The sequence below is a fragment of the Medicago sativa genome, chromosome 7, assembly GCF_051527215.1.
Source record: "Medicago sativa cultivar Bolivia chromosome 7, Bolivia_mono, whole genome shotgun sequence".
Classification (NCBI taxonomy): domain Eukaryota; kingdom Viridiplantae; phylum Streptophyta; class Magnoliopsida; order Fabales; family Fabaceae; genus Medicago; species Medicago sativa.
In genome coordinates, this window is record NC_140755.1 from 89,117,642 (window position 1) to 89,139,894 (window position 22,253).

At 32.7% G+C, this 22,253-nt stretch overlaps 2 protein-coding genes, 1 long non-coding RNA gene and 1 pseudogene across 6 annotated transcripts; 3 read left to right on the top strand and 1 right to left on the bottom strand.

The window, feature by feature from the left end:
• The first annotated feature begins 344 nt into the window (after positions 1-344).
• Positions 345-2,515, top strand: HAT14 (homeobox leucine zipper protein). 2 transcript variants are annotated; one of them, XM_085725033.1, is made up of 4 exons: positions 345-739; positions 952-1,256; positions 1,936-2,015; positions 2,163-2,515. In XM_085725033.1, the coding sequence occupies exons 1-4, from the start codon at positions 499-501 to the stop codon at positions 2,416-2,418; spliced, it is 882 nt and encodes a 293-aa protein (XP_085581159.1). In that variant the 5' UTR covers positions 345-498; the 3' UTR covers positions 2,419-2,515. The 2 variants fall into 2 exon arrangements, with proteins under 2 accessions (XP_085581159.1, XP_085581160.1); XM_085725034.1 differs by having other exon boundaries at positions 358-733.
• Positions 2,516-13,541: 11,026 nt separating this feature from the next.
• LOC146909951 (signal recognition particle RNA) lies at positions 13,542-13,886 on the top strand (annotated as a pseudogene).
• On the top strand, positions 13,619-15,153 carry LOC146909952 (uncharacterized). Its single transcript, XR_015019752.1, has 2 exons — positions 13,619-14,282; positions 14,860-15,153. It is a non-coding gene; the product is annotated as an uncharacterized LOC146909952 (long non-coding RNA).
• A 2,631-nt stretch (positions 15,154-17,784) lies between these two features.
• LOC146909953 (protein trichome birefringence-like 1) lies at positions 17,785-22,027 on the bottom strand. 3 transcript variants are annotated; one of them, XM_085730316.1, is made up of 6 exons: positions 20,994-22,027; positions 20,554-20,746; positions 20,258-20,451; positions 19,941-20,099; positions 19,010-19,364; positions 17,785-18,204 (listed from the first exon to the last, which is right to left on the bottom strand). In XM_085730316.1, the coding sequence occupies exons 1-5, from the start codon at positions 21,923-21,925 to the stop codon at positions 19,010-19,012; spliced, it is 1,833 nt and encodes a 610-aa protein (XP_085586442.1). In that variant the 5' UTR covers positions 21,926-22,027; the 3' UTR covers positions 17,785-18,204. The 3 variants fall into 3 exon arrangements, with proteins under 3 accessions (XP_085586442.1, XP_085586443.1, XP_085586441.1); XM_085730317.1 differs by having other exon boundaries at positions 17,854-18,289; XM_085730315.1 differs by lacking the exon at positions 17,785-18,204 and adding an exon at positions 18,291-18,591.
• Between the last annotated feature and the right edge of the window lie 226 nt (positions 22,028-22,253).

The window sequence follows — 22,253 nt, forward strand, 5'->3', positions numbered from 1 at the left end:
TTTTGTTAGTTTCTTAACAAATGGCCTAAGGACACCTGTTAGCTATGCATTGAAAATATAAATATTTAACTTTTTTAAAAAATAATTTCTTGATTTAAAATCCTAATTAAAAAGTATTTGTGTCTCGTTAGGCATTCGTTAGAAAGACCATTTAAATAATATTCAACTATTGTTCAAATACTAATTTGATTTTAGAAATGTGACTTTCCTAGGCTTTAAACACAAACTCACAATATATATATATATATATATATATATATATATATATATATATATATATATATATATATATATATATATATATATATATATATATATATATAACCTTTGCTTCCTCAGTCCTCACTCTATAGTCTAGACCTCTTTTGTTTGGTCAATTCGGGTTCTCCTTTTAAAAACCTATAGTTTTCTACTCTTCTCCCTTTGGAATACTAGAAACGATTCTCTTGAATTTCTCAACCTCATAGCATAGCAAAAAAAACTTTAGTTCAATCACCGATGGAGCTGGCTTTGAGCTTAGGCGACACACCGAAAACATTCTCTTTGTTTGAAAACCCTACAAAATTACCCAACAAAACTTTCTGCATACCACTTGAAGAACACGGTTTAGCTGAAAAATCCTTAAACCAAAAAAGTGATTCCTCAGATCCACCCATTCAGCTCAATCTTCTTCCTTCAACACCGGTCCTTCACTCCCAGCCTTCTCCACTTCTTCGAATTCCCTGGCTTAATGGTGCAAGTAAACACCCTCTTGTTTCCTCGTAGTTTTGTATAGACAAATGTTAATTAATTATTTGTTGCTAATCGAGTTTACGAAGAGTTTGATATTGTAACATCACACGTATGAAGATAGTAGTAAAATGATCATTAATATCATTGTTATTGATAACAATTTTTTTGACCCCTATTTTTTAAGTAACTATACTTATATGTGTATGTTTACGGCTGCAGTTGGTGTGGAACCGGTGAGAGTATCGGATGTGAACCAATTCCGGTTGGCGTCCGTGGAGGATACTACCGACGAGGGAGCTGCAGTTTCATCCCCGAATAGTGCAGCGTCATATTATCAGATGGATTTTTCTATCATGAATGGTAATGGTGATGCTGCAGCCAGAAACAGTAGTCGAGAAGAGGGTGCGGATAGAAATACCAGCGATGATGAAGAAAATGGGTCCACAAGGAAGAAACTCAGACTCTCTAAGGAACAATCAGCTTTTCTTGAAGATAGCTTCAAAGAACACACCACTCTCAATCCGGTAATAATAACACCCTCTCTAACAACATTTCATTTGTTTCACTTTCTCTTTCTTATTTTAGTTAAAGATTTTTATCATGCAATACATGGAGGAAAAACCTTCAAGTGGGGGCTTGTGCCTACACAAAATTTTTAGAAACACTTTTTTTAGTAGAATAATACTATAATGTATCTATAGTTGACATTTTGACCATATGACCCACACTTATCACAAATTATTTCTCTTTTGGCCCACACATATCATCATATATCTCAAGTTCTTTCTTGATAATATTAATATTATCAAGAATCAAATGTGAAATCGTGAGAGGTGACCAGTTAAATGATTATTTAGTTATTTATATAGAAAAATATATTTTTATTATCTCAAATTCTTTCTTGATAATATGAATATTATCAAGAATCAAATGTTAAATCGTGAGAGGTGACCAGTTAAATGATTATTTAGTTATTTATATAGAAAAAGATATTTTTATTAATATTGAAAATGAGAAATCATTCAAAATTTATATAATATAAAAAATCGCAGAGGATAATTTTATATATGGCGCCCCCACTATTCAAAAATTCTGGATCTCTCTCTCTCTATATATATATATATATATATATTGTTTTTTTTAAGAAATAAATATTGTTATTTTAGGTATATCTCATTAATCATATATTACCCAAATCTGCAGAAACAGAAACTTGCTCTGGCAAAACAATTAAATCTTCGTCCACGTCAAGTAGAAGTTTGGTTTCAGAATAGAAGAGCAAGGTAACTAAGGGCACATTATCTTTTCTGTGTTATTATTTTTTGTCATAAACCAAATATTTATTTTGTTTATTTCTTCTATTAAAAAAATTGAAAAAATATATCTATTTAGTTTTTTCCTAATAAAAAAATGAAAAACATAATGTGCAGGACCAAGTTAAAGCAAACGGAAGTGGATTGTGAGTACTTAAAAAGATGTTGTGAGACTCTAACAGAAGAAAATAAAAGGTTACAAAAGGAACTTCAAGAATTGAGAGCTTTGAAAACTTCTCAACCATTCTACATGCAACTTCCAGCTACCACTCTCACTATGTGTCCTTCTTGTGAAAGGGTCGCCACCAACACCACCGGAACCACTGCCACTAAACAAACCATCTCGATTACCACCGGTGGGCACCGCCAATAATGACAACGGTTCTTATCAACTCTCTTTCATGTTGTCTCTTGTGAAGCCCAGATTATTGCCCTTGGCTATAGCCTATAATTTATCAGATTTTTCATGATATGATTGGCCCAATTTTCTTATTTTAGATAGGCTTAAATATGTTTTTCGTCCCTGCAAATAGGGGTCGCTTAAAATTTTGTCCCTGCAATCGCTAATCCTTTTTTTTTGCCCCTGCAAAGTCTAATCAGTTAAAAATTCGTCCTTTGACCAAGTTAATGACTGCCACGTCATCAAAATTACCATAATGGCATGGGAATTGACAAAAATACCCCTGGGCTAATTTTTTTTTTCCTTCAAAAAAATTTTTTTCCAAAATTTTTAAAATTCTTTTTTAAATTAAAAAAATCTGAAAAAATATTTAAAAGTCAAAAAAAAAATTCGGAAAAAAACTGTTAAAATTAAAACTGAAAAATTTTCGGGAAAAAATCGTAAAAAAAATTCGGGAAAAAACTGAATTTTTTTTTTAAGGAAAAAAAAACAAAAAAAAAATAAGTCAGGGGTATTTTCGTCAATTCCCATGCAATTTTGTTAATTTGATGACGTGGCAGTCATTAACTTGGTCAAGGGACGAATTTTTAACTGATTAAATTGTGCAGGGGCAAAAAAAAAGGATTAGCGATTGCAGGGACGAAATTTTAAGCGACCCCTATTTGCAGGGACGAAAAACATATTTAAGCCTTTTAGATATAATTAATCAATGAGTGATATATCAAATTATCGTAACAAAAAAAAAAAGTGGTAATATCAAAGAGGACAAAGAACATTCAACTTCACGTACCCCCTTTTTTTTCCCTTTATGTACATGAGTTTCTTTTCCTAAATTTTTTATTTGTTCTTTATCATTCGTTTGTTTTGTTCGTTATTATCTTCAGTGCAATTGATGGAAAGAATGACCTTTTTTTGTTTGTCAATTATTACCAATGATTTTGTCGATTAAAACGTGAAATGAAGCCCATGATTTATTTCTTAACATGTCGGGTTGGGGTTAGATAGGTTTATAATAAATTACTAATGTTTAGCTGTTTTATACTTTCTTGATTTATAAGTAATGTAGATCTTGTAAGGAGCAAGATACAACAAAAAAATAAAATCATTTTGTCAAAAATAAAATAAAATGATCATTACAATAACCTTATTTTTTTGTCAAAAAAAAAACCTTATTTTAAACCCCATTTTGCAGTTTAAATTAGTGTTAATTGTTAAGCTGGTTGTGTTGGTGTTTTGGCCCCGCACATGACCCCTATAGCATGTCTTTCTTGGACTTTGGTTATCTTTTATTCGTGAAAAAAACATCTTATCTTTGTAAAAAAATGATAATATAAGATACTCCATCAAGAATTATCAAATTAGTACTCCCTCTGATTGTATTTGTATGTATAAGACAATGTTGGATTTGATTTAAAATTTGGAACAAATACATCAACTTTGTTGACTTAACTTTTTCTTATATAGGATTGGAGGTAGTATATGAGATTAACATAATATCTAAACATTTTTTAGTAATCTTCTATCGGTATCAATATGAGAATACGATAACTTAAAGGGAAATGCTAACAAGTGCACTTACGGCACTTGATAAGAAGCTTAACGTGGAAGTTTTATCTTGAAATTTGTGTATTCAACTTATTAAAACGTTAAAAAACAACTTTTTCTACATGAAAGTTGTCTATTGTTTCTATTTTTTAATCCTTAACAGGTGTTCTTAAGACCCTTGTTAGCAAGACCCTAACTCAAATAATCATTTAAAGTGCACTATTTCAATCAAATTAATTAGCCTCATTAACCATAGTTTTATACTCCCTCCGTTTCAAAATGAGTGACGTTTTAGCAAAAAAAAAAAATTTGTTTCAAAATGAATGTCACTTTCAGTTTCCAATGCAATAATAACTTTTTCTTTTCAATTGTACCCTTCAATTAATATTATGTTACACTACTTCCAAAGTATTATTTTTTCTTTAATGAAAAACAAACCAATAGTTGATTAGGATAATTTGGTAAAATTCTTATGTCATTTGACTACTTTATTCCATTCCTTAATCTGTGTGCAATTGGCTAAAGCGACACTCATTTTGAAACAGATGGAGTAATGAACTAGTTCACAAATAACAATGAGAATTAGTTGTAACATTAAGTGTATTTTCGGATTAACAAAATCACGATAAGACAATTAAAATTTGACAAATTTTTTACCTTAGAGTTTCAACAAAATCAAGGTGTTATACCATTCAAAATACATACACTAAGTTTCTTCTTTGTGGTCATGTGGACCCAAGGATGATACTTCAGTCGTTGTGTGTTAATGCATTCCATGTCATCATCCACCACTTCGATATGTATCCTAATGTGATCGGAATCCTCCGTCCACCTTGCAAGGTACATGCACACCACACTACCTCAATATAACTATTACTACTACTATTACAATCTTACATGTTTGCATGTTTTTATGAATTTCGATTCTCTGTTGCAACTATAAGACTCGACATCCACATGTTGAATTTAAGATCCAATTACATTCATTTACATTCAAATCCAGCTGTTAGTTAGTCGCTCCACCAGTACAAGACAATTGCGGTTGACGATCCATACATGTTTTTTCCTTTATTTGTGCCTCTTTTCATGCATTTGAACCTCACGCTTTTCCTATAAAATCTTTCAAATTAAAAAAAAAAAAGCAAACATGTAAGGTTGTAATAGTAGTATTAATATTAAGGTAATGTGGTGTGTATGTACTATTCTAAGTGGATAGAAGATTCCTAACATTGAGACACAAATTCTTGACATTCAGATCTAACTGTTGGGTAGGCACTGCATTGTACAAGATTAATGGATATTTTTTTTTTTGCACAGTATGTTACAAACCCATCATCGTCCACAACTAGCTAGAACTTCTATCTCATCTTCTTTCTCATCCTCAACTCTAAAAGTTTCAAAGAAAACAATACTATTTCCTAGGTTAATAATGTTCATGTCTCTGAAAACAATGAATTGAATGGTAGCTGTCTTTCTTCAAAGAAAACAATACTATTTCCTAGGTTAATAATGTTCATGTCTCTGAAAACAATGAATTGAATAGTACTCCCTCCGTCCCTTAATGTAACCCCCCTTTGCATTTTTCACATTTCTTAAGAAAAGTTGTCAGTGTAATTAATGTGTCTGTTTTGTGTATTAATATTACCAAATTGTCCTTTGTTTGTATGTGTATTAAATTTGACTATTCATACTCCCTCCGTCCCTATATGTAACCACCATTTCCCTCTAATAAAAGAGTGTTTACATATAGGGACGGAGGGAGTATTTCAAGACAAGTTAGTAGTATTAATTAGGGGTATGTTTAGGAAAAAAGTAATAAATGCATCTAGTAATTTGAAAAGGGGGTTACATTTAGGGACAAAAATAAAATCAAATGGGTGGTTACATTAAGGGACGGAGGGAGTAGCTGTCTTTCTGTCATTTTTGTCAACTCCTTATCTCACACCTAATTATTTCTTAGATATCGTAGTTGGGCCTAACATAACCCAACAAAACCGGCTTGTGAGGTGAGGATTGCCTCACTTATAAACACATTGTCAGGCCATCTCCTAACCGATGTGGGACTCTTAACATTATTCAACACCATATAATATCGCATCCATTTCCTCCAATGAATCAGTCTCATGAAGACTGCTATTTTCCAATGGGGAAAAGTTATGTTCCATTTATAATTGCAAATACTCCTTAAGTTCAAGCTCAAAGGGAAGAATATAGGAAGACTAAAAATTAATTACCAACAATTTTTGCCTTTTTTACTCGTATGGTATTAATTTTAACCAATCATATGTACATGCTTCCTATATTCTTCCCTTTGAGATTGGAAAGTAATAGCATTGATGAGGTTATTTCATTTGAGGAAAATAGATGCATGAAACTATATGGCACGAAATAACTAGGCGTGAGATAAAAAGTTTTTTTTTTGGTACAAGCGTGAGATAAAAAGTTAAAGGAAAGACAACTAGTTTTTCACTATTGACAAATACGTGAATATTATTAATCTAGGAAGTAGTGATTTGTTTTGAAATGTTTACATTTGAGGATGAAAAGAAGAAGAAATGAGAGTGCTACTTATGGATGCTGATGGATTGGTAAAATACTGGGCAAAAAATATTTTCATTATGGAAATGAAGCTAGCTAGCTATTTGGGTTTGAGGTATATATTTTTTTATTTTTTGTTGAGTGATGTGAGAGTCATGTGATAGTGGAGATTTTATAGGAAAAGCTTGAGGTTCAAACACATGAAAAGAGGCACAAATGAAGGCAAAAGTAAGCATAAGATCGCCAACCACAATTGTCTTGTACTGGTGTAGTGGATATCTAACAGCTGGATCTGAGTGTAAATGAATGTAGCTGGATTGAAATCTTAGATTCAACAACTGCTAGGTGGACACTACACCAGTAAAAGACAATTATGGTTGACGATCTACATTTACTTTTTCCTTCGTTTGTGCCTTTTTCTCATGTACTTGAACCGAAATTGTCTTGTACCGATGGAGTGGATATCTAACAGTTGGATCTGAATGTAAATGAATGTAGCTGGATTAAAATCTTAGATTCAACAACTGTTAGGTAGTCATTACACCAGTAAAAGACAATTATGGATGACGATCTACGTTTACTTTTCCTTCGTTTGCGCCTTTTTCTCATGTACTTGAACCTAAAACCCTTCGTATTTAATCTCCATTACAACACAACAACATCACATTACTCAACAAATTAAAGAAAATCCTCAAACCCACTAAGTTTTTGAATTTTGCTAGAAGACACCCTTTAGAGGTGTTTTTTAGCAAGTCACACCTCAAGGTGTGATTATCCACTTTTTAGTTATAACCTACTAAAAGACACCTTCATAAAAGGTGTCTTCTAGCAAAACCACACACACAAACAGACACACACAGATATATATATATATATATATATATATATATATATATATATATATATATATATATATATATATATATATATAGAGAGAGAGAGAGAGAGAGAGGAGGGATCAAATTACACCGCGGTAATGTTACACCAATGTTACACCGTTCAATATCGTTTTACTCGAAACATATTTTTTAAATTTGATCGTTGGATTGTATGTTTATATCACATAGATCATTCATGTAAATTTTTACGAAAATCTAAAATAATTTTGTGTGTTAGTGAGATATAACAAGATTAACCGTGTTCTATAAAAGTGCATAAACCGTTAATCTTGATGTATCTCAATAACATACGAAATGATTTTAGATTTTCGTAAAAATTTACGTGAATGATCTATGTGATATAAACATAGGGAAATGTTAGCAAGTGCCCCTGGGGCACTTGTTAAGGAGTTATAAAAGGAAATATTACCTCAGAAATTGTATATTATACTTTTTGAAAGTTGAAAAAAATGTTCTTTTCAATATAAATCTTGTCTTTTCTTTCTACTTTTAGTTTCTTAACTAGTGCTCCGGGGCACCGGTTAACAAGACCCATAAACATATAATTCAACGGTCAAATTTAAAAAATATGCATCGAGTAAAACAATATTGAGCGGTGTAACATTACATCGGTGTAATTTATAGGGATTTGCTAGAACACACCCACTAGTTTTTATGTGAGAGTGTTTTAGCAAGCTACATCTTAAGGTGTATTTAACTACTTTTTAGTTATAACTTGCTAAAACGCACCTTCTAAAAATATAAGTGGGTGTATTCTAACAAATGTCTATAGGAGTTGCTAACATACACCCACTTATTTTTTAGGTGTGTTTTAGCAACATTCACCTTAAGGTGTATTTAACAACTTTTTGGTTATATCTTTGCTAAAACACACCTTACTAAAAACTAGTGGGTGTATCCTAGCAAACCCCATATTACATTTAAATTTATTATATTTATTTAAATTTAGATCTAACTGCTAGGCAGTCACTAGGGATGGGAATAGGCTAGGCCGAGCTAGGCTTTGTAAGGCCTGAGTCTAGCCTGCCAATTTTTGTGAAGGTCTGAGCCTGGCATGCGGCCTGTCATAGGATTACTTTTTAGGACTGAGTCTGGCCTTCTGAAAGCCTGATACGGCCTGCTAGCCTGTTTAAAAGCCTATTTCATATGAACATCTTTAAATCAACAATGTGATCTAAGTGTAAATAGACTAGCGAACTAATATATCAATAAGATTAAACTCTCTTTTGATAATCAACGTGAGTTTTTAGGTTGACTATATATTGTATCATATTTCAATTCTAGTTTATAATAATACATTTAAATATGCAAAAAATTAATTTATGCTAATAAGCTTAAATTACTGAAAAAGTTAACACATTCTTATTTTAATTCAAAGTACAAAATATAAAATAATAATAGATAATATTATTCATATTTACTTAAATAGGCCGACCTAATAGGTCTAAAAGGCTTTGTGAATGGTCTGTGGTCTGGCATATTAAGCTAAATAGACTTTTAAAAGAGCCTAGACCTTCTCTATTTAAGAAAAAAGTCTGGCCTGACCTGATCTGTCGTAAGCTAGGCCGTAGGCCCCTGTAGGCCGGTCTGGCCTATTCCCATCCCTAGTCACTACACTGGTGCAAGACAATTGTGTATTTTTTTATGTGTTCGAACCGCAAGCCATCCTTTTGAAATCTCCATTATAACATATCACTCAAGACCACATCATAGAGCATGACCCCAAAATGGGATGCGGTGGAATTCTAAGAAATGTGAAATTGGGAGGGAAAAAAAACCTGATTTTTAAAATGGGAAGACCAAAACTTTAAAAAAAATTTAAAAAGAAATCAAAAGTGCACTTTTTTCTGTAGAAATGCAAAAGCGAGAAAAACATTGGGAAAGGACCAAGGCAGAGGATGCATCATCCTTGAGGCATCAAATTGTGCAAAGTCTGTGAAGCCTTCAAGAAGGTGATTCCAAATCTTCATCTTGATGTCATTTCTAGAACCAAACTGTGCAAGAAAATCTGCACATGTGTTCCCTTCTCTAAGAGTGTGAGAAAGATTCATTTCCCAATTCAAATTTAACAACTCTTTGATGCTAGCAATCATTGCGGCATAACAATGCTACTTATTGGAAGGCTTAGTGATGATATCAATAACAGTTTTAGAATCAAAGTAGCTACAAAGATAGGTGCAACCATTATTCCTTGCTAGGCTCAAACCGTAGAAAATAGTCATAAGTTCACCATAAGTGTTATTTGATGTTGATGATGGAATAACATATGATGTTTTTAGCTATGTTTTTTGTGCAATTCTTTGCATTAGAAGTCAATTAGAGGAGTTGTCGTTGGATTGAGAAATTTTTTGTATTATTTTTATCAAGTCGTTACAATTTATTTTTATCCTAAATCATACAACTTCATAGATGTTTTGAGTGTTTTGTAGCAAATAACAGAAATCTCAATTCATTTTGATGAATTGCACAAATCACAACATTCTCTTAAACTTATATATGTTTTTATAGTATATCAGTGGGTTTTACTTTAGAAATATCATACTTTTATTGATCGTGTATCTTAAAATTCACAAGTCATTGTTCATTATTCAGAAAATAAGTCTTCAAATTCATGATTTGAATTTTGATTTAATAACGAAGATAGAAACAAAGAAGATTATATGATGATCAATGAGTCAACTTGCAAGTAATGGAAATGAAATCAAGAGTAATAAATATGAGCCCAGAAGTTCAAAGTCACCAATCCATTTGCACTTTACCTGAAATGAGAAGCAGAATAGCCTGTAAACAAGACTATGGACTTGGTTGGATTTATGTTGGCATTAACCCACCTGCGGCCTGCCCCAAGTTGTCATAGCTCTTAGGAACGCCTCAAGAACATTCATCTCATCATATAGAAATGGCTACGTTCTTGCTGATGGACCTAGAAAATCAACATTCATAAGGAGGTTTCCCCTATCTTGGAACCGAGAAAATCAATTATGAATACCCCTCTAAAATGGACCCTTCTAAAATCAATTATAAAGACCGATTGATAATAACAATAAACAAAAAATAAGCTTCAATTGCAAATTTGCAATCACTTCAAACCAATTAAAACCTCAAAAAATATTGGAAGATAGATCAATCATAGTAAACTACAAAATAAATTAAAAAACTCGAAAAAACCAACAAAAATAAAACAGATCTTGTTGAATTTAAACCAAACAAAAAATAAATTAAATAATCCAAAAAATAAATTGAACAGAATGGAAAACCTTTAGATTTCCAAAGTAGAAGATTAAAAAAAAATAAAAAATAAAAACAACGAAAGTTTGTTTGGGTGACGTGGCAAGGCAATTTAAAAAATTTATCCGTTACATCAAAATCGTAATGCGATACATGTAAATCGTGCCGCGATTTGGCGGCATCTATATAAGGGAGTTTCTGTGAACATACCCGTACACCAAAATCCACTTCCAATCACAACACTCTTCTCTTCTCTACCCATGGCACCAGGCTCTGCAAATGGCAATGCACCACCACCACCACAGCCCCAACAACCACCTCAACCAATGGATCAGGAGATGTACAGAAGCTTCATGTTGGGGATGGTGAACTTTGTGTTAGATGTTTCTGATTCTTTGTATCTTGATGGGCCCTACTTTGGGCCATCCTTAATGGATGCCGCCCAGGCGTATAGGCAAGCACATCCTCAGTCGGTGTATGAGCGGTTTGGGGGTAGTAGGGACCGACTACAAGAGTATCTGCAGGGTAAGAGGAGGCTTCAGGCGTTTTGTGAGCAGGAGATGATCATCAGGTTCAATCAAGAGGAAGAGGCTGCAACAAAAGAGGGACGATTTCCACCACCTCATCATGGCTAGGGTTGATTCCAGCTTTTCTATCTATCTACCCTTTTATCGTCGTTTATTTTTATGCTTTTATTGTCAATTTGAATGTCTGTAATTCTGTTATGATCAATGAAACTGTTACTTTTGTTTTTATGAATCAATTTCCTTTGTTTTATGGTTTGTTTGATGATAATATGAAATCCACTGCAACACATCATTCTGACATGATTTAAAAACAAATTTAAAAAAATTCATGGATCCGTCACTGAATATATAATAGCACCGATTGGAATTATAGCACTGATTATATTTGGAATATGCGGAATTATAAAAGGAACGTGATTTGGCCCCATTGGAAAATAGTAGCACTATATTGATTGATTTAGGGAAATGGATGCATGAGATACATGGAATGGAACTGAATGAAACTGGTAGACCGCTTAAGGTGTTGCGAATGGATCATGGGAAAGAATTCAACTCACTAGAATTTTCTAACTTTTGTGAGACGAACGGCATCCAAAGACAATTAACTGCGGCTTATACACCACAGCAGAATGGGGTTTGTGACAGAAAGATTCGTGCAATTCTAAACAAGGTCCAAAGCATCTTGTCTAGATAAGTCACTCCAAAATGTTTTTGGCCTGAGTTGTTAATTGGAGCATCCACATATTGAATAGAAGTCCAACATTGGCAGTGAAGAACATGCCAGCTGAAGAAGCTTGGAAAGGACACAAACTAGCAGGCCCATGTTCCTAATGAAAAGAAGAAAAAGCTCAATGCTAAAGCCGAGAAATGTATATTTCTTGGTGTCAGCGAGCATTCAAAAGCAAAACATGGAAGTGGACTGTTAATAGCACTGGAGAGTACATTTCAGTATCTCATGAAGTTGAAGAAGAAAAATACAATCAGCCTTCAAGTTCTATAATCACTAGTTCACCATCTGCTCTCTGACAAATGCACAAGAAGTGGAAGATGAAGTGTCAAATGAATCTATACTTCAACGCACAAGAAGAAGACCAACATGGATGCAAGATTATGAGACTAGTGGAGTTAATAAAATTGATATCCATTTTCTCATTTTGCTTTATTTTTCAGATCATGATCATATTGCTTTTCATCATGCCATCTAAGAGTCAAAGTGGCAGAAGGCCATGGATGAGGAGATTAAAGCAAGAGAGAAAAACAACACTTGGGAATTAACAAATCTTCCAAAGGGACAGAAATCTATTGGAGTAAAACAGGTGTATAAGCCAAAGCTCAATGCAGATGGTAACGTGGGTAAATACAAGGCTCGGCTAGTAGTTAAAGGCTATAAGCAAGAATATGGGGTTGATTATAAAGAGGTATTTGCTACGGTGGATAGACATGACACAATAGATTGGTTATTTCAGTCGCAACTCAATAAAATTTGTGGTCTATTTGCAGTTTTTTATCCAGTAATATTCAATTTTCTGCAGTTTTTTATATCAATTTGCTGTTTCAATTTGAATCAGTTTGAATATGAACACAAATAAGATATGTATGCATATCAAGTAGATTTTTTTTAAGGATCACATACATTTTTAAAACTGTAAGATTTTGAAAATTATTTAATTTATAAATATTAGTTTTAATTGTGGTATGTAAACAAAAATGACATTGCAGCTATATTGGTTGAAAAAAAATTCGAGTGTTCATCGACCAAATTACAATGGAATTAATTCAACATTAAGAAAATATATGACAAAAACCATCTTTTAGTGCTTTAAGGCTTAATCTGTCATTATATTTAGAAAATGAGAATAAACAATTCTTATGCTTGTTTTTTCACAATCTTGTGTTGATAGCTTGGTCTAAGGAATGATCTGTTTCACATGATCATCAATTAGTTAAGATGTGGTTTTGTCCAGAAAATTGTGGTGATTCTAACCCACACTCACATCACTTGTAAATTGTGAAATGGAATACAATTAAAATGAACTTTGGAGGAGTCTTTTGCACCCTTATACAAATGTCATTCCTAAAAAGCCTATATGTCTTCCTCTACCATAGCATTAGATATATATGGGTATTAATTAGGGCTGTCTTAGAAGGAGAGCTCAAAAGCTTAAACACAACGAAGCCTTGAAACCTACAACAATAAAATTATCATATAACATTTAATTCAAAAGCTTAAGCCAGCAATGAAACTTGAACATGCTGAAAGTTGAACAGCAAGAAGTTTTAGTTAACATTTATAAGTCCCACATCGTGTATTTCATAAAAGAAACAAGTCTTTATAACCTTCTGACAAGGCTGTCAGTGTGCCGAGTTGGATAACATCAACTTGTAACCCAAGTGGGGGCAACGATGTGGTGGAACATGGCATAGGATTTGCCATGGGGGCAACAATGTGGTGGAACATGGCATAGGATTTGCCAAGTTGGGTTAGCGGATGCACTATGCTGGCCTGCCCGCTCCAAGTTGAGAGTTGGCCAATGGGACCTAGGCGAAGGCTTGAGTCTCCTTGGTCCTAGACTGGTGGACACTGCGTGAGGCTGGCTTTACAGAGCAGCGTGTACCACCGGCTCTTGACAGTGGAGGGATAACAGGCTGCAGCACTTCTAGCCCACAATGCCTGGTTAGCCTGGCCACATGAACCACCACTTTTTTGTTGTTGTTGTGCATAGCTGCAATTTCAGCAGATAGGCATATGGCTTACGAGGACTCAAATGTGGAGCTAGAACTCACATACGAGTACTTTCTTGCTCGCTCTTTGTTTAAACCTTCACTGTGTTATTAATACTTATGGCTTTATTCAACATTATGTGAAATATTGACATGTTTTCAAGACTGGAGGCGTACAAAGTAAAGCGTGGTAGTCTTTGATTTATTATAGATTTTTGGTTACTGATTTATTATAAATTTATGGTTAATAAGTTGATTACTTTATTATATTGCCAAAGATAATTTATAGAGTTCTTCAACTTCAAGTTTCAAGTTAAATTCTGTGAACCTGGCGATTCAGGCATCTTTGCAGAAGTTCAAATATTTTACTAATCCTAAGGTATCAATAGTTATTGTATTTTTGTTTCTTAAAAATATGTGGTGTTGAGAGTGGAAATGTGTTGTACATATCTTTTTTATGCCTTTCATTTATGCATTAAAGTAGTGCTATGTTGAGTAAACGGGACAAAGTAAAGGTGGGGGTGAGTGAATAATTGTAATGTTATAATAGTTTGTCATTGTCTGTTGCCATTTTTGTTTTGAACTCTATCTATTTGTATTTTCGCCTCTTTTGTTATTCTAGCATTGCTACTATAGGATGGCTACGGTTAGTTAAGTTTGTTGCAAAGTTGGCTTCAAACTGTTTGTGTTTATACTAAAATATTGCTATTTTGGTTGTTAATGACTTTTATCTTTTATATTTCTCTTATCTTCAACAGTGAGACCCTTCTTATTTTGCGGACTTGGTACTGTTTGTTAGGTTTGAACTGTTAAACAAAGACTAACATGATTTTGTAATCTTAATTTAATTATATTGTTTTGTTTATTTGCTTACTCTTAGTTTAGTGTTCATTTCATCTCTTAATAATACTTTAAAAATCAAACATGCTTGTTTTCATGTTAAAGTTTATGTTCAGTTTGTTTGCAGCTTGAAGATAGGGAGGATTTCATTCATGTGTTTAACCCATATATACAAAAAGGACACGCCATATAAAGACTCAGATGTGCAAAATGTGAAGCAGGGAGAGGAATTGCAGCTAGGCAGAAAAGGATGGCTAGAGTTGATTTGGCTAACTTTGTGGAACTATTCTAATGTGTACCATAACTTAAGTTTTATGTTTATAAACAAGCAACCCATTGTCTTTGATATTCGTTTGCTGTATCTCACTAGCTTCCTATTATTCTTATGATCTTCAGCCTTTTTTTTACAATCCTTTTAGCATCAACCAAATTAATTGCACTACAGAATGGTTGTATATCTAATATAACTTTAACATCAACCATAATCTCTTAGGCACATCTTAGTTATAAAAAAAAGTTAAGCAACACTAGCAACACTCATTTTAATACAATCTTTTCAACACCGACTCCTATTTGATGAAATACATGTGAGTTTCACCACTTTCGAAAAGAGATCAACATAAGGTGAAGGAACTCAGATGTTCTTCATCAATAAAAGAGTGAGTGTGTTACTAGCACTATTCAAAAAAAATTCTTGAGTCACAAAAATCATCATGATTAAGGAATTAAAACATGAACTGAAAGCATTAGTTTAGATATTTGCGTAACACCATACTTTGCAAAAGAATTTTACAAAGTATCATGTTAGTTCCAAGAGTTTCACTTTTGTTGGGGTAATGAAACTTTTGTTGGGCTAACGTAACAATTTTGTAGTTGAACATTGTCTCAAGATGAATTCCCCTTTTTTTGGGGGAACTTTTTATTAACTACATATTTCATTATTTATTATAAATTAATTTTTGACTAAATTATTATTTATACTTATTTTACTTTTTTGGTGTCGAGGCAAGCAAATAAATTTAATAAATTCGATTTTCAGATCCGTTAAAACTAAAATGGAAGCTTTGATAAGATTTAAATGTCCTTTTTTTTGGGTATAGAAGATTCAAATGTCCTTAAAAGATATTAATTTTATGTGTTTTTTAAAAGACACGTGGATACATTGATAATCAATGAAGATTGTGAAGACGTTATTGTAACGTTAAATGCGGTCTATAACTAATGTTTGCATCTCATTCCCAAAATTAGTTTAACTAATGTTTGCGACTCATTATATTTCCAAAAAATATGAATGTTTATCGTACTACATTTAAGGGTAATACAATTATTTTTCTATGATTTCTTTTTTTTTTATCAAGTTCCATGACTTATTTAACATCAATGAAAATATATAATATAATTTATTGATGTTTAATGCGGTCGATATGACCCGTGCGCGCACGGGTCAAAAGTCTAGTTTACTACTAAAACGATGACACATGTATCTTCTCTATATCTTTCAAGTGACTAATATAGCTTTCTCTATTAAACTCCTCTAATCGTGTTATTACTCTCGTTCTTAATAGTGCACATGTCTCATTCTAGTGTGTCTCTCTTCAACAAAATATACTAGTTAATAATAATAATAATAATAATAATAATAATACTAGTAAGACGTCAGCATGTAGAGCTAAATGTGTCTTTAACCACTCCATCAGTTTTATATCTTTGATAGGATAAGGGATTTGTACACAGATTAAGAAATTGTTTATTGACTATGTATTTGCATTAAAATATCGTTAAATTTATTTTTAAATGTTTTTACAAATGATCACTTCAAAGGTATAGTTGCTCAATATGAACCATTTCTTTAACTCAAATTTTACTCGATAACATTTACTTCCAAAATTTACTACTCTAATCTCACAGTCTATTTTCTCTAATCTCACAATCTCCAACAAGCTACACCATAGAATATGCGTCAGAAAATCCTTTTGGAAGACATTGTGATGAAATTTTGTTTTTGGATTTGACTCCTTGCAAAGTATATTATTGATTCAAGGGAAATGTTGAATATAGCGAGAGAAACCATCTCGACTACTCCCTCCATCCTAAACTATTTATCACTTTGACAATTTCACATAAATTAACAAATATATTTAATTTTGTATGGTGAAGAGAAAATATGAGTAAATTTACAAAAACATCCTTCATTAATGGTATAGAAAACCTAAATCAAAAAAACTGAAAAAAGATAGAGTACTAAATAGTAAGACGTAACAAAGACCGGTCATATCCTTACGGCATGCCGACAGTTGTTTACAACACACTTTACAAACTCTAAGGTCGAGTTTAGTAGACGACAAGCAAATGATGTAGTTCACACCTTAGCAGAGGTTGCCACGTTATCACCTAGTCTCAAGATTTATTACCATATACCTCATTGTATTGAACATTTTATTAATAATGAAATGCTATAAAATAGTAACACGTAACAAGAAAAGAAGGGTTTGTTTTAGAGGGAAAAAGAAGCATTATTGTTTCATTAATATTTTAAAATGATATATAATTTGAGACAAAAATATTTTACTATAATGACAATAATTTGCGACGGGGAAGTATTCTAGTATTCTAGAACATTAAGCAATGTTGTCATGGTACTCGTTAATACTCCCTCCGGTCACTATTATAAACAAATTTTGACTTTTTAGGTTTATTCAATAAATGACGTATGTGGTCTATATTGTAGGTCACATACATCATTTATTGAATAAATCTAAAAAGTAGAAATTTGCTTATAATAGTGACCGGAGAGAGTATTTCTCTAAAAATTGCTTAAATTAAACTAAATTGAAGGCAGAGATGTGATTAATAGGTCGTTGTTAAAAACCTAACTCAATGAGTCAACTTCCTTAACAGAAACATAACTCGGTATAATTGTCAAAAAATTTATTCAGTAGATCAACTTCCATAAAAAAAAAAACAACTTTGCATTATCCGTAATTAGTGGGTTAAAACGTATACTCAAAATATAATTTGCTAACTCTAACCATAGCTTAATAGAGAATTTGCTATCATGTTCTTGTCAATAAAAATAAGGTCTCCTATCATGTTTAGAATACGACAAGCTGTTATAAGTTTGGAACAAATTACATTGATTAATTTATTAAGGGCAAAAATGTTAGAAGCAAAGAACACTCCAAATCCACACAGCTGAATTTATGGCACATACCATTTAAATGCATGCTGATTTCGAAAGGAAAAAAAAAAGTCATTATTTCTACAAAGTTTCCACAATCATTTAACGATAACTAATATCTATCGGAGAATCTGTTAGGCGCACAATCCCTTACCGGTTGGAATAACATGTTGTTGGTGCTGATTATGTAACTTTATTTTTTATGTTTTCTATCCAATTTTCCCCATAGAATTTTGGGTATTCAACTGATAACGTTTCTTCATAGGTCAATTATATCTCCCATCTGCACCAATGCTTACTATCATTCCTCCTATGCCTCAAGCATATAAAGAGTTGCAATATACTATCAAAAGATAGGACCCAAAAATCTATAAAAATGGATATAATTAAGCTTGTCACCATCAACTCTCCGGTTTAAACGTAATTCGTGATATTACGGAAAAAATACAGACAAAATAGTCGGCTGCAATTGTGATGCGACTGGAAAGAGATAAAAAAAAAAACCTTTACATTGATACCGCCTTATTGAATTTGCAGACAGTTAATTACATGGTTTCTAGCTTCAAAACAGATAAAAAAACCACTAATAAGTGACTCGGTGTAGCATATAAAACCCACATAGGATACATTGAAATGCACTTATCTGGTGAATCCAATGCTGGGCTGTTGCCTTTAAACAGAAGGAAGAAAAATTATTTGAAATCAACAATCAGTCCGAAAAATTAACTCGAGACAGATAACCGTGGAACAGCTCATCTCAATAACTTGTTTACATTAAACAAAAAATCCAGTTGATTAGAGATTTACAATAGCAATCAGCCTTTCAGGCTAGAGAGAAAATGAAGATACAAAACAAGGTATGATTTACAATGACAAACTAAATAACCATAATATTCTCTTCTCTCTTCACCAGGTAACCACATCTCTTAATTATATATATTGTTTCACGTAACTTTTTTAACCTTTTTTAAGAAAAATAGGAAAAAGGCATTTTTTTTTGTATGGTATATTGCATCTGTATCTATTTCAACTTGAACTGATTGGATATAATGTATAAGTGAGGTGGAAGTTTTTTGGTAGTTCATTACCTATGATCTCTTCTGCTGATGCTTATCTCGGTACTCTCTCATTAGAAGTTCAGCATAGAGAATTTCATTCCACGCATCAGGAACACCGGGAAGGCACCAATGACTGCAGTCTTGGAATCTCAACGGGGATTTTCTTTCTTCAGGTGATAGATTTTGCTTCCGGTATATCGAGGGGTGACCGTCCTTCCGAAAATCTGTCATCCTCGTGATATTCAGGTAGGATACAGGATTTTTCATATTCTTAAGAACTTTCTCCAGCACCCTCATCTTAGGCGGGTACTCTGTTAGGTACTTCTCGTTATCAATGGGCGCAGTTTCATGGTCACATTGTCCACCCGAATTCCATTGTCCACCACTGCATTAAAATAAAAACGATGGTTATCAGTATTTGTATACAAGCAAGTCTAGCTTGATTTGAAACTAAACTAAACTCGACCAATAAGAGTTGTCATGCATTTATTTTCTGGACTGAATTGCAACAGAAATCTCAATTCATTTTGATAAATTGCACAAATCACAGCATTCCCTTCAACTTGTAGCCAACCACTTTTATTTGTCATTTTGATTATGACTTGAATCTTGAATTGTTTTGAAATTTGCATATCATATCGGCTCATGTTTTTATAGTATATCACTGGTTTTTACTTTAGAAATATCATATTTTTATTGATCATGTATTTTGAAATTCATAAGATTTTGTTCACAATTCGGAAGATAGGTCATCAAATTCATGATTTGAATTTTGATTTGATAACCAAGATAGAAACAAAGAAGATCATACAATCAACGAGTCTTTCTAGTTCCATGGTCTAAAAATGAACACTGAAGAAATGCATTCTCATCTTGGGAGTAATGAAAATGAAACCAACAACCAATAGTAATGAATGTGAAACCAAAAGAAGTATGAGTTACTGATTCATTTGCACTTTACCTGAAATGGGAAGCAGAATAGCCTCTAAACAAGACTATGGACTTGGTTGGATTTACGTTAGCATCAACCCACCTACCCCAAGTTGTTATAGCTCTTCGGAACGCCTCAAGAACATTCAATTCATCATAGACATGGCTACCTTCTTGGTAATAGTCCTTCCTGAAAATATTCACACCAGACTTAATTAACATTCATAACAAGGTCTGCACTATCTTTGAACTTAGAAAAACAATTAGAATACAAAAGACAAGTTGATAACCATAAACAGAAAATGAGCCTCAATTGCAAATTTGCTATCACTTGAATAATGCATTTACCCTTTAGAAGTTTTATCATGAGTCCACCAGTGGCCAGTATTGAAGACAATGATATCTGCATCTTTATACTGATCTGAAGATCTACCAACTAAATCAAGACGAAGTGTTTCCTTCTTTGTCCCATTTTTATCTGGCATTTCCCACTCTTGAACTAAGAATGGTGACACAAAAAGCTCCACAGAGAATTTATAATCCTACAAAACCATTGATACCAAACCAAATAACCAATATCATTAGGAAAAGAGTAATAAAACAAGACAAAAATAGAAACACATAAGAAATCAATATTGAATTACCTTAAATACAAATGAATAAGAGGCTTCCCCTCTAAAATGGACTCTTCCATTTGCTTCATAAACTTTCTTTTTATCTTTCACAGAATTTTTCAATATACAAATAAGTGATTCCCACATATTCCTATTGAGAGAATCACCAACAAAAACCAATCTCTTGCCTCTCAACAAATCAAGCATTCTATGTCCATCCAATCTATTAGCAACACAACAAAGATGAATTAAACACACATATTAACAATTCAACCCAATTAGAGTAAACTACAAAATAAATTAAAAAACTCCAAAATCAACCAATGAAAATTAAGAAAAACCAACACAAATAAGACAAATCATTAAATTTAAACCAAACAAAAACATTCATCATCTAGAAAACAAACAAAATCAAAATCATTAAATAATCCAAAAAATTAGTAAAATTAACCTTAAACAGAATTAGATACCTTGGAAGGCAGCAACCCTTAGGTTTCCATTTATATTTCTGATAATCTTTATCAGGTCTTCCATTTCTAATACAATTGAACTGTTCATCAATTATAGAACAAGAACCAGGTTTATAGAGAGGATAAGAATCATCTTTAACCCATTCTCCATCAAAAAAATCACACTTCATCAAAGACTCCATCAACTCTGCATATTTGTTGCTTCCATTGTTCGTTTTCCTAGCAAGTGAAGATGTGTAATTATGCAAATCAACACCTTTCAATGAAGAATCAGAACTCAAATTCTTGTTAGGGATAATTGGAACTCCTTCAACAGTAGCATTTGTAGTTTGATTTGAGTTCTTTATAGCTTTGGTTTCATCAGAATTTGATGTGTGATTTGTTACTAAAGATGGTTGCTTTTTCACAATCTGAGAAGTGGGGCTGGTGATTGAAGTATTGTTTTTGCTTGGAATTGGTGTTTGAACAGGAACAGGAACAGGAACTGCATCATGTGATGAATTTTTAACAGCGGTTATGTTACTATTGATAGTTTTTTCACTTGTGTTTGGATTATGAGATAGAGAAGTTGCATTGGTAGATCTAGTAATAGAAGTGTTATTTTGAAATGGATCAAAAGGATGAACAAGATCAGTGGTGTTATTTAGTTGTGAAAAAGTGGTGGTATTTGGAAAAAAGTATGAAAAAATGGAAGAAAATTGAGAAGTAGAAGAAGAAGGTGTTGTGGTGGTTATTGTAGGAGAAGGTGAAAAAGCTAAGAAAAGAGTGAAAGCAATGAAAACAAGCATAAAAGCATAAACAAAAGCAACAGTAGTTTTAGTTTTGAGAATGGTGAAGATGTTTTTGAAGTCTAGTTTGTGTAAGTTGTTGCCACCAGTAGTATTATTAGTAGTTCCTACTCCTATAGGAACATACTTGGTTGTATCAGCCATGAAAGTAGTAGTTCAACTTTGAAGGGTTTGTGTTTTGTGTGAAATGATGAAGATGAGAGATGGGAGAGATCTAAAGACAAAGATAGAAAATGAAGTGGTTGTAATGTATGACTATGAATATGATGCAGTTATTTTGGCACATGAGATGAGTGAAAGTGAAAAAAGAAGAGAACAAAAAATGTGTGGGGTGGGTATAATGTTTGGTCAGTTACATTAACTATAACTAAATCTGAAGTCGTAGTGTGAAGTGTGATTTACAACAACACTAACTAAACTATTAAGACTTTGAGTCAAATGTGTGGAAAGAGAATGGGTTAGAGAGAATAAA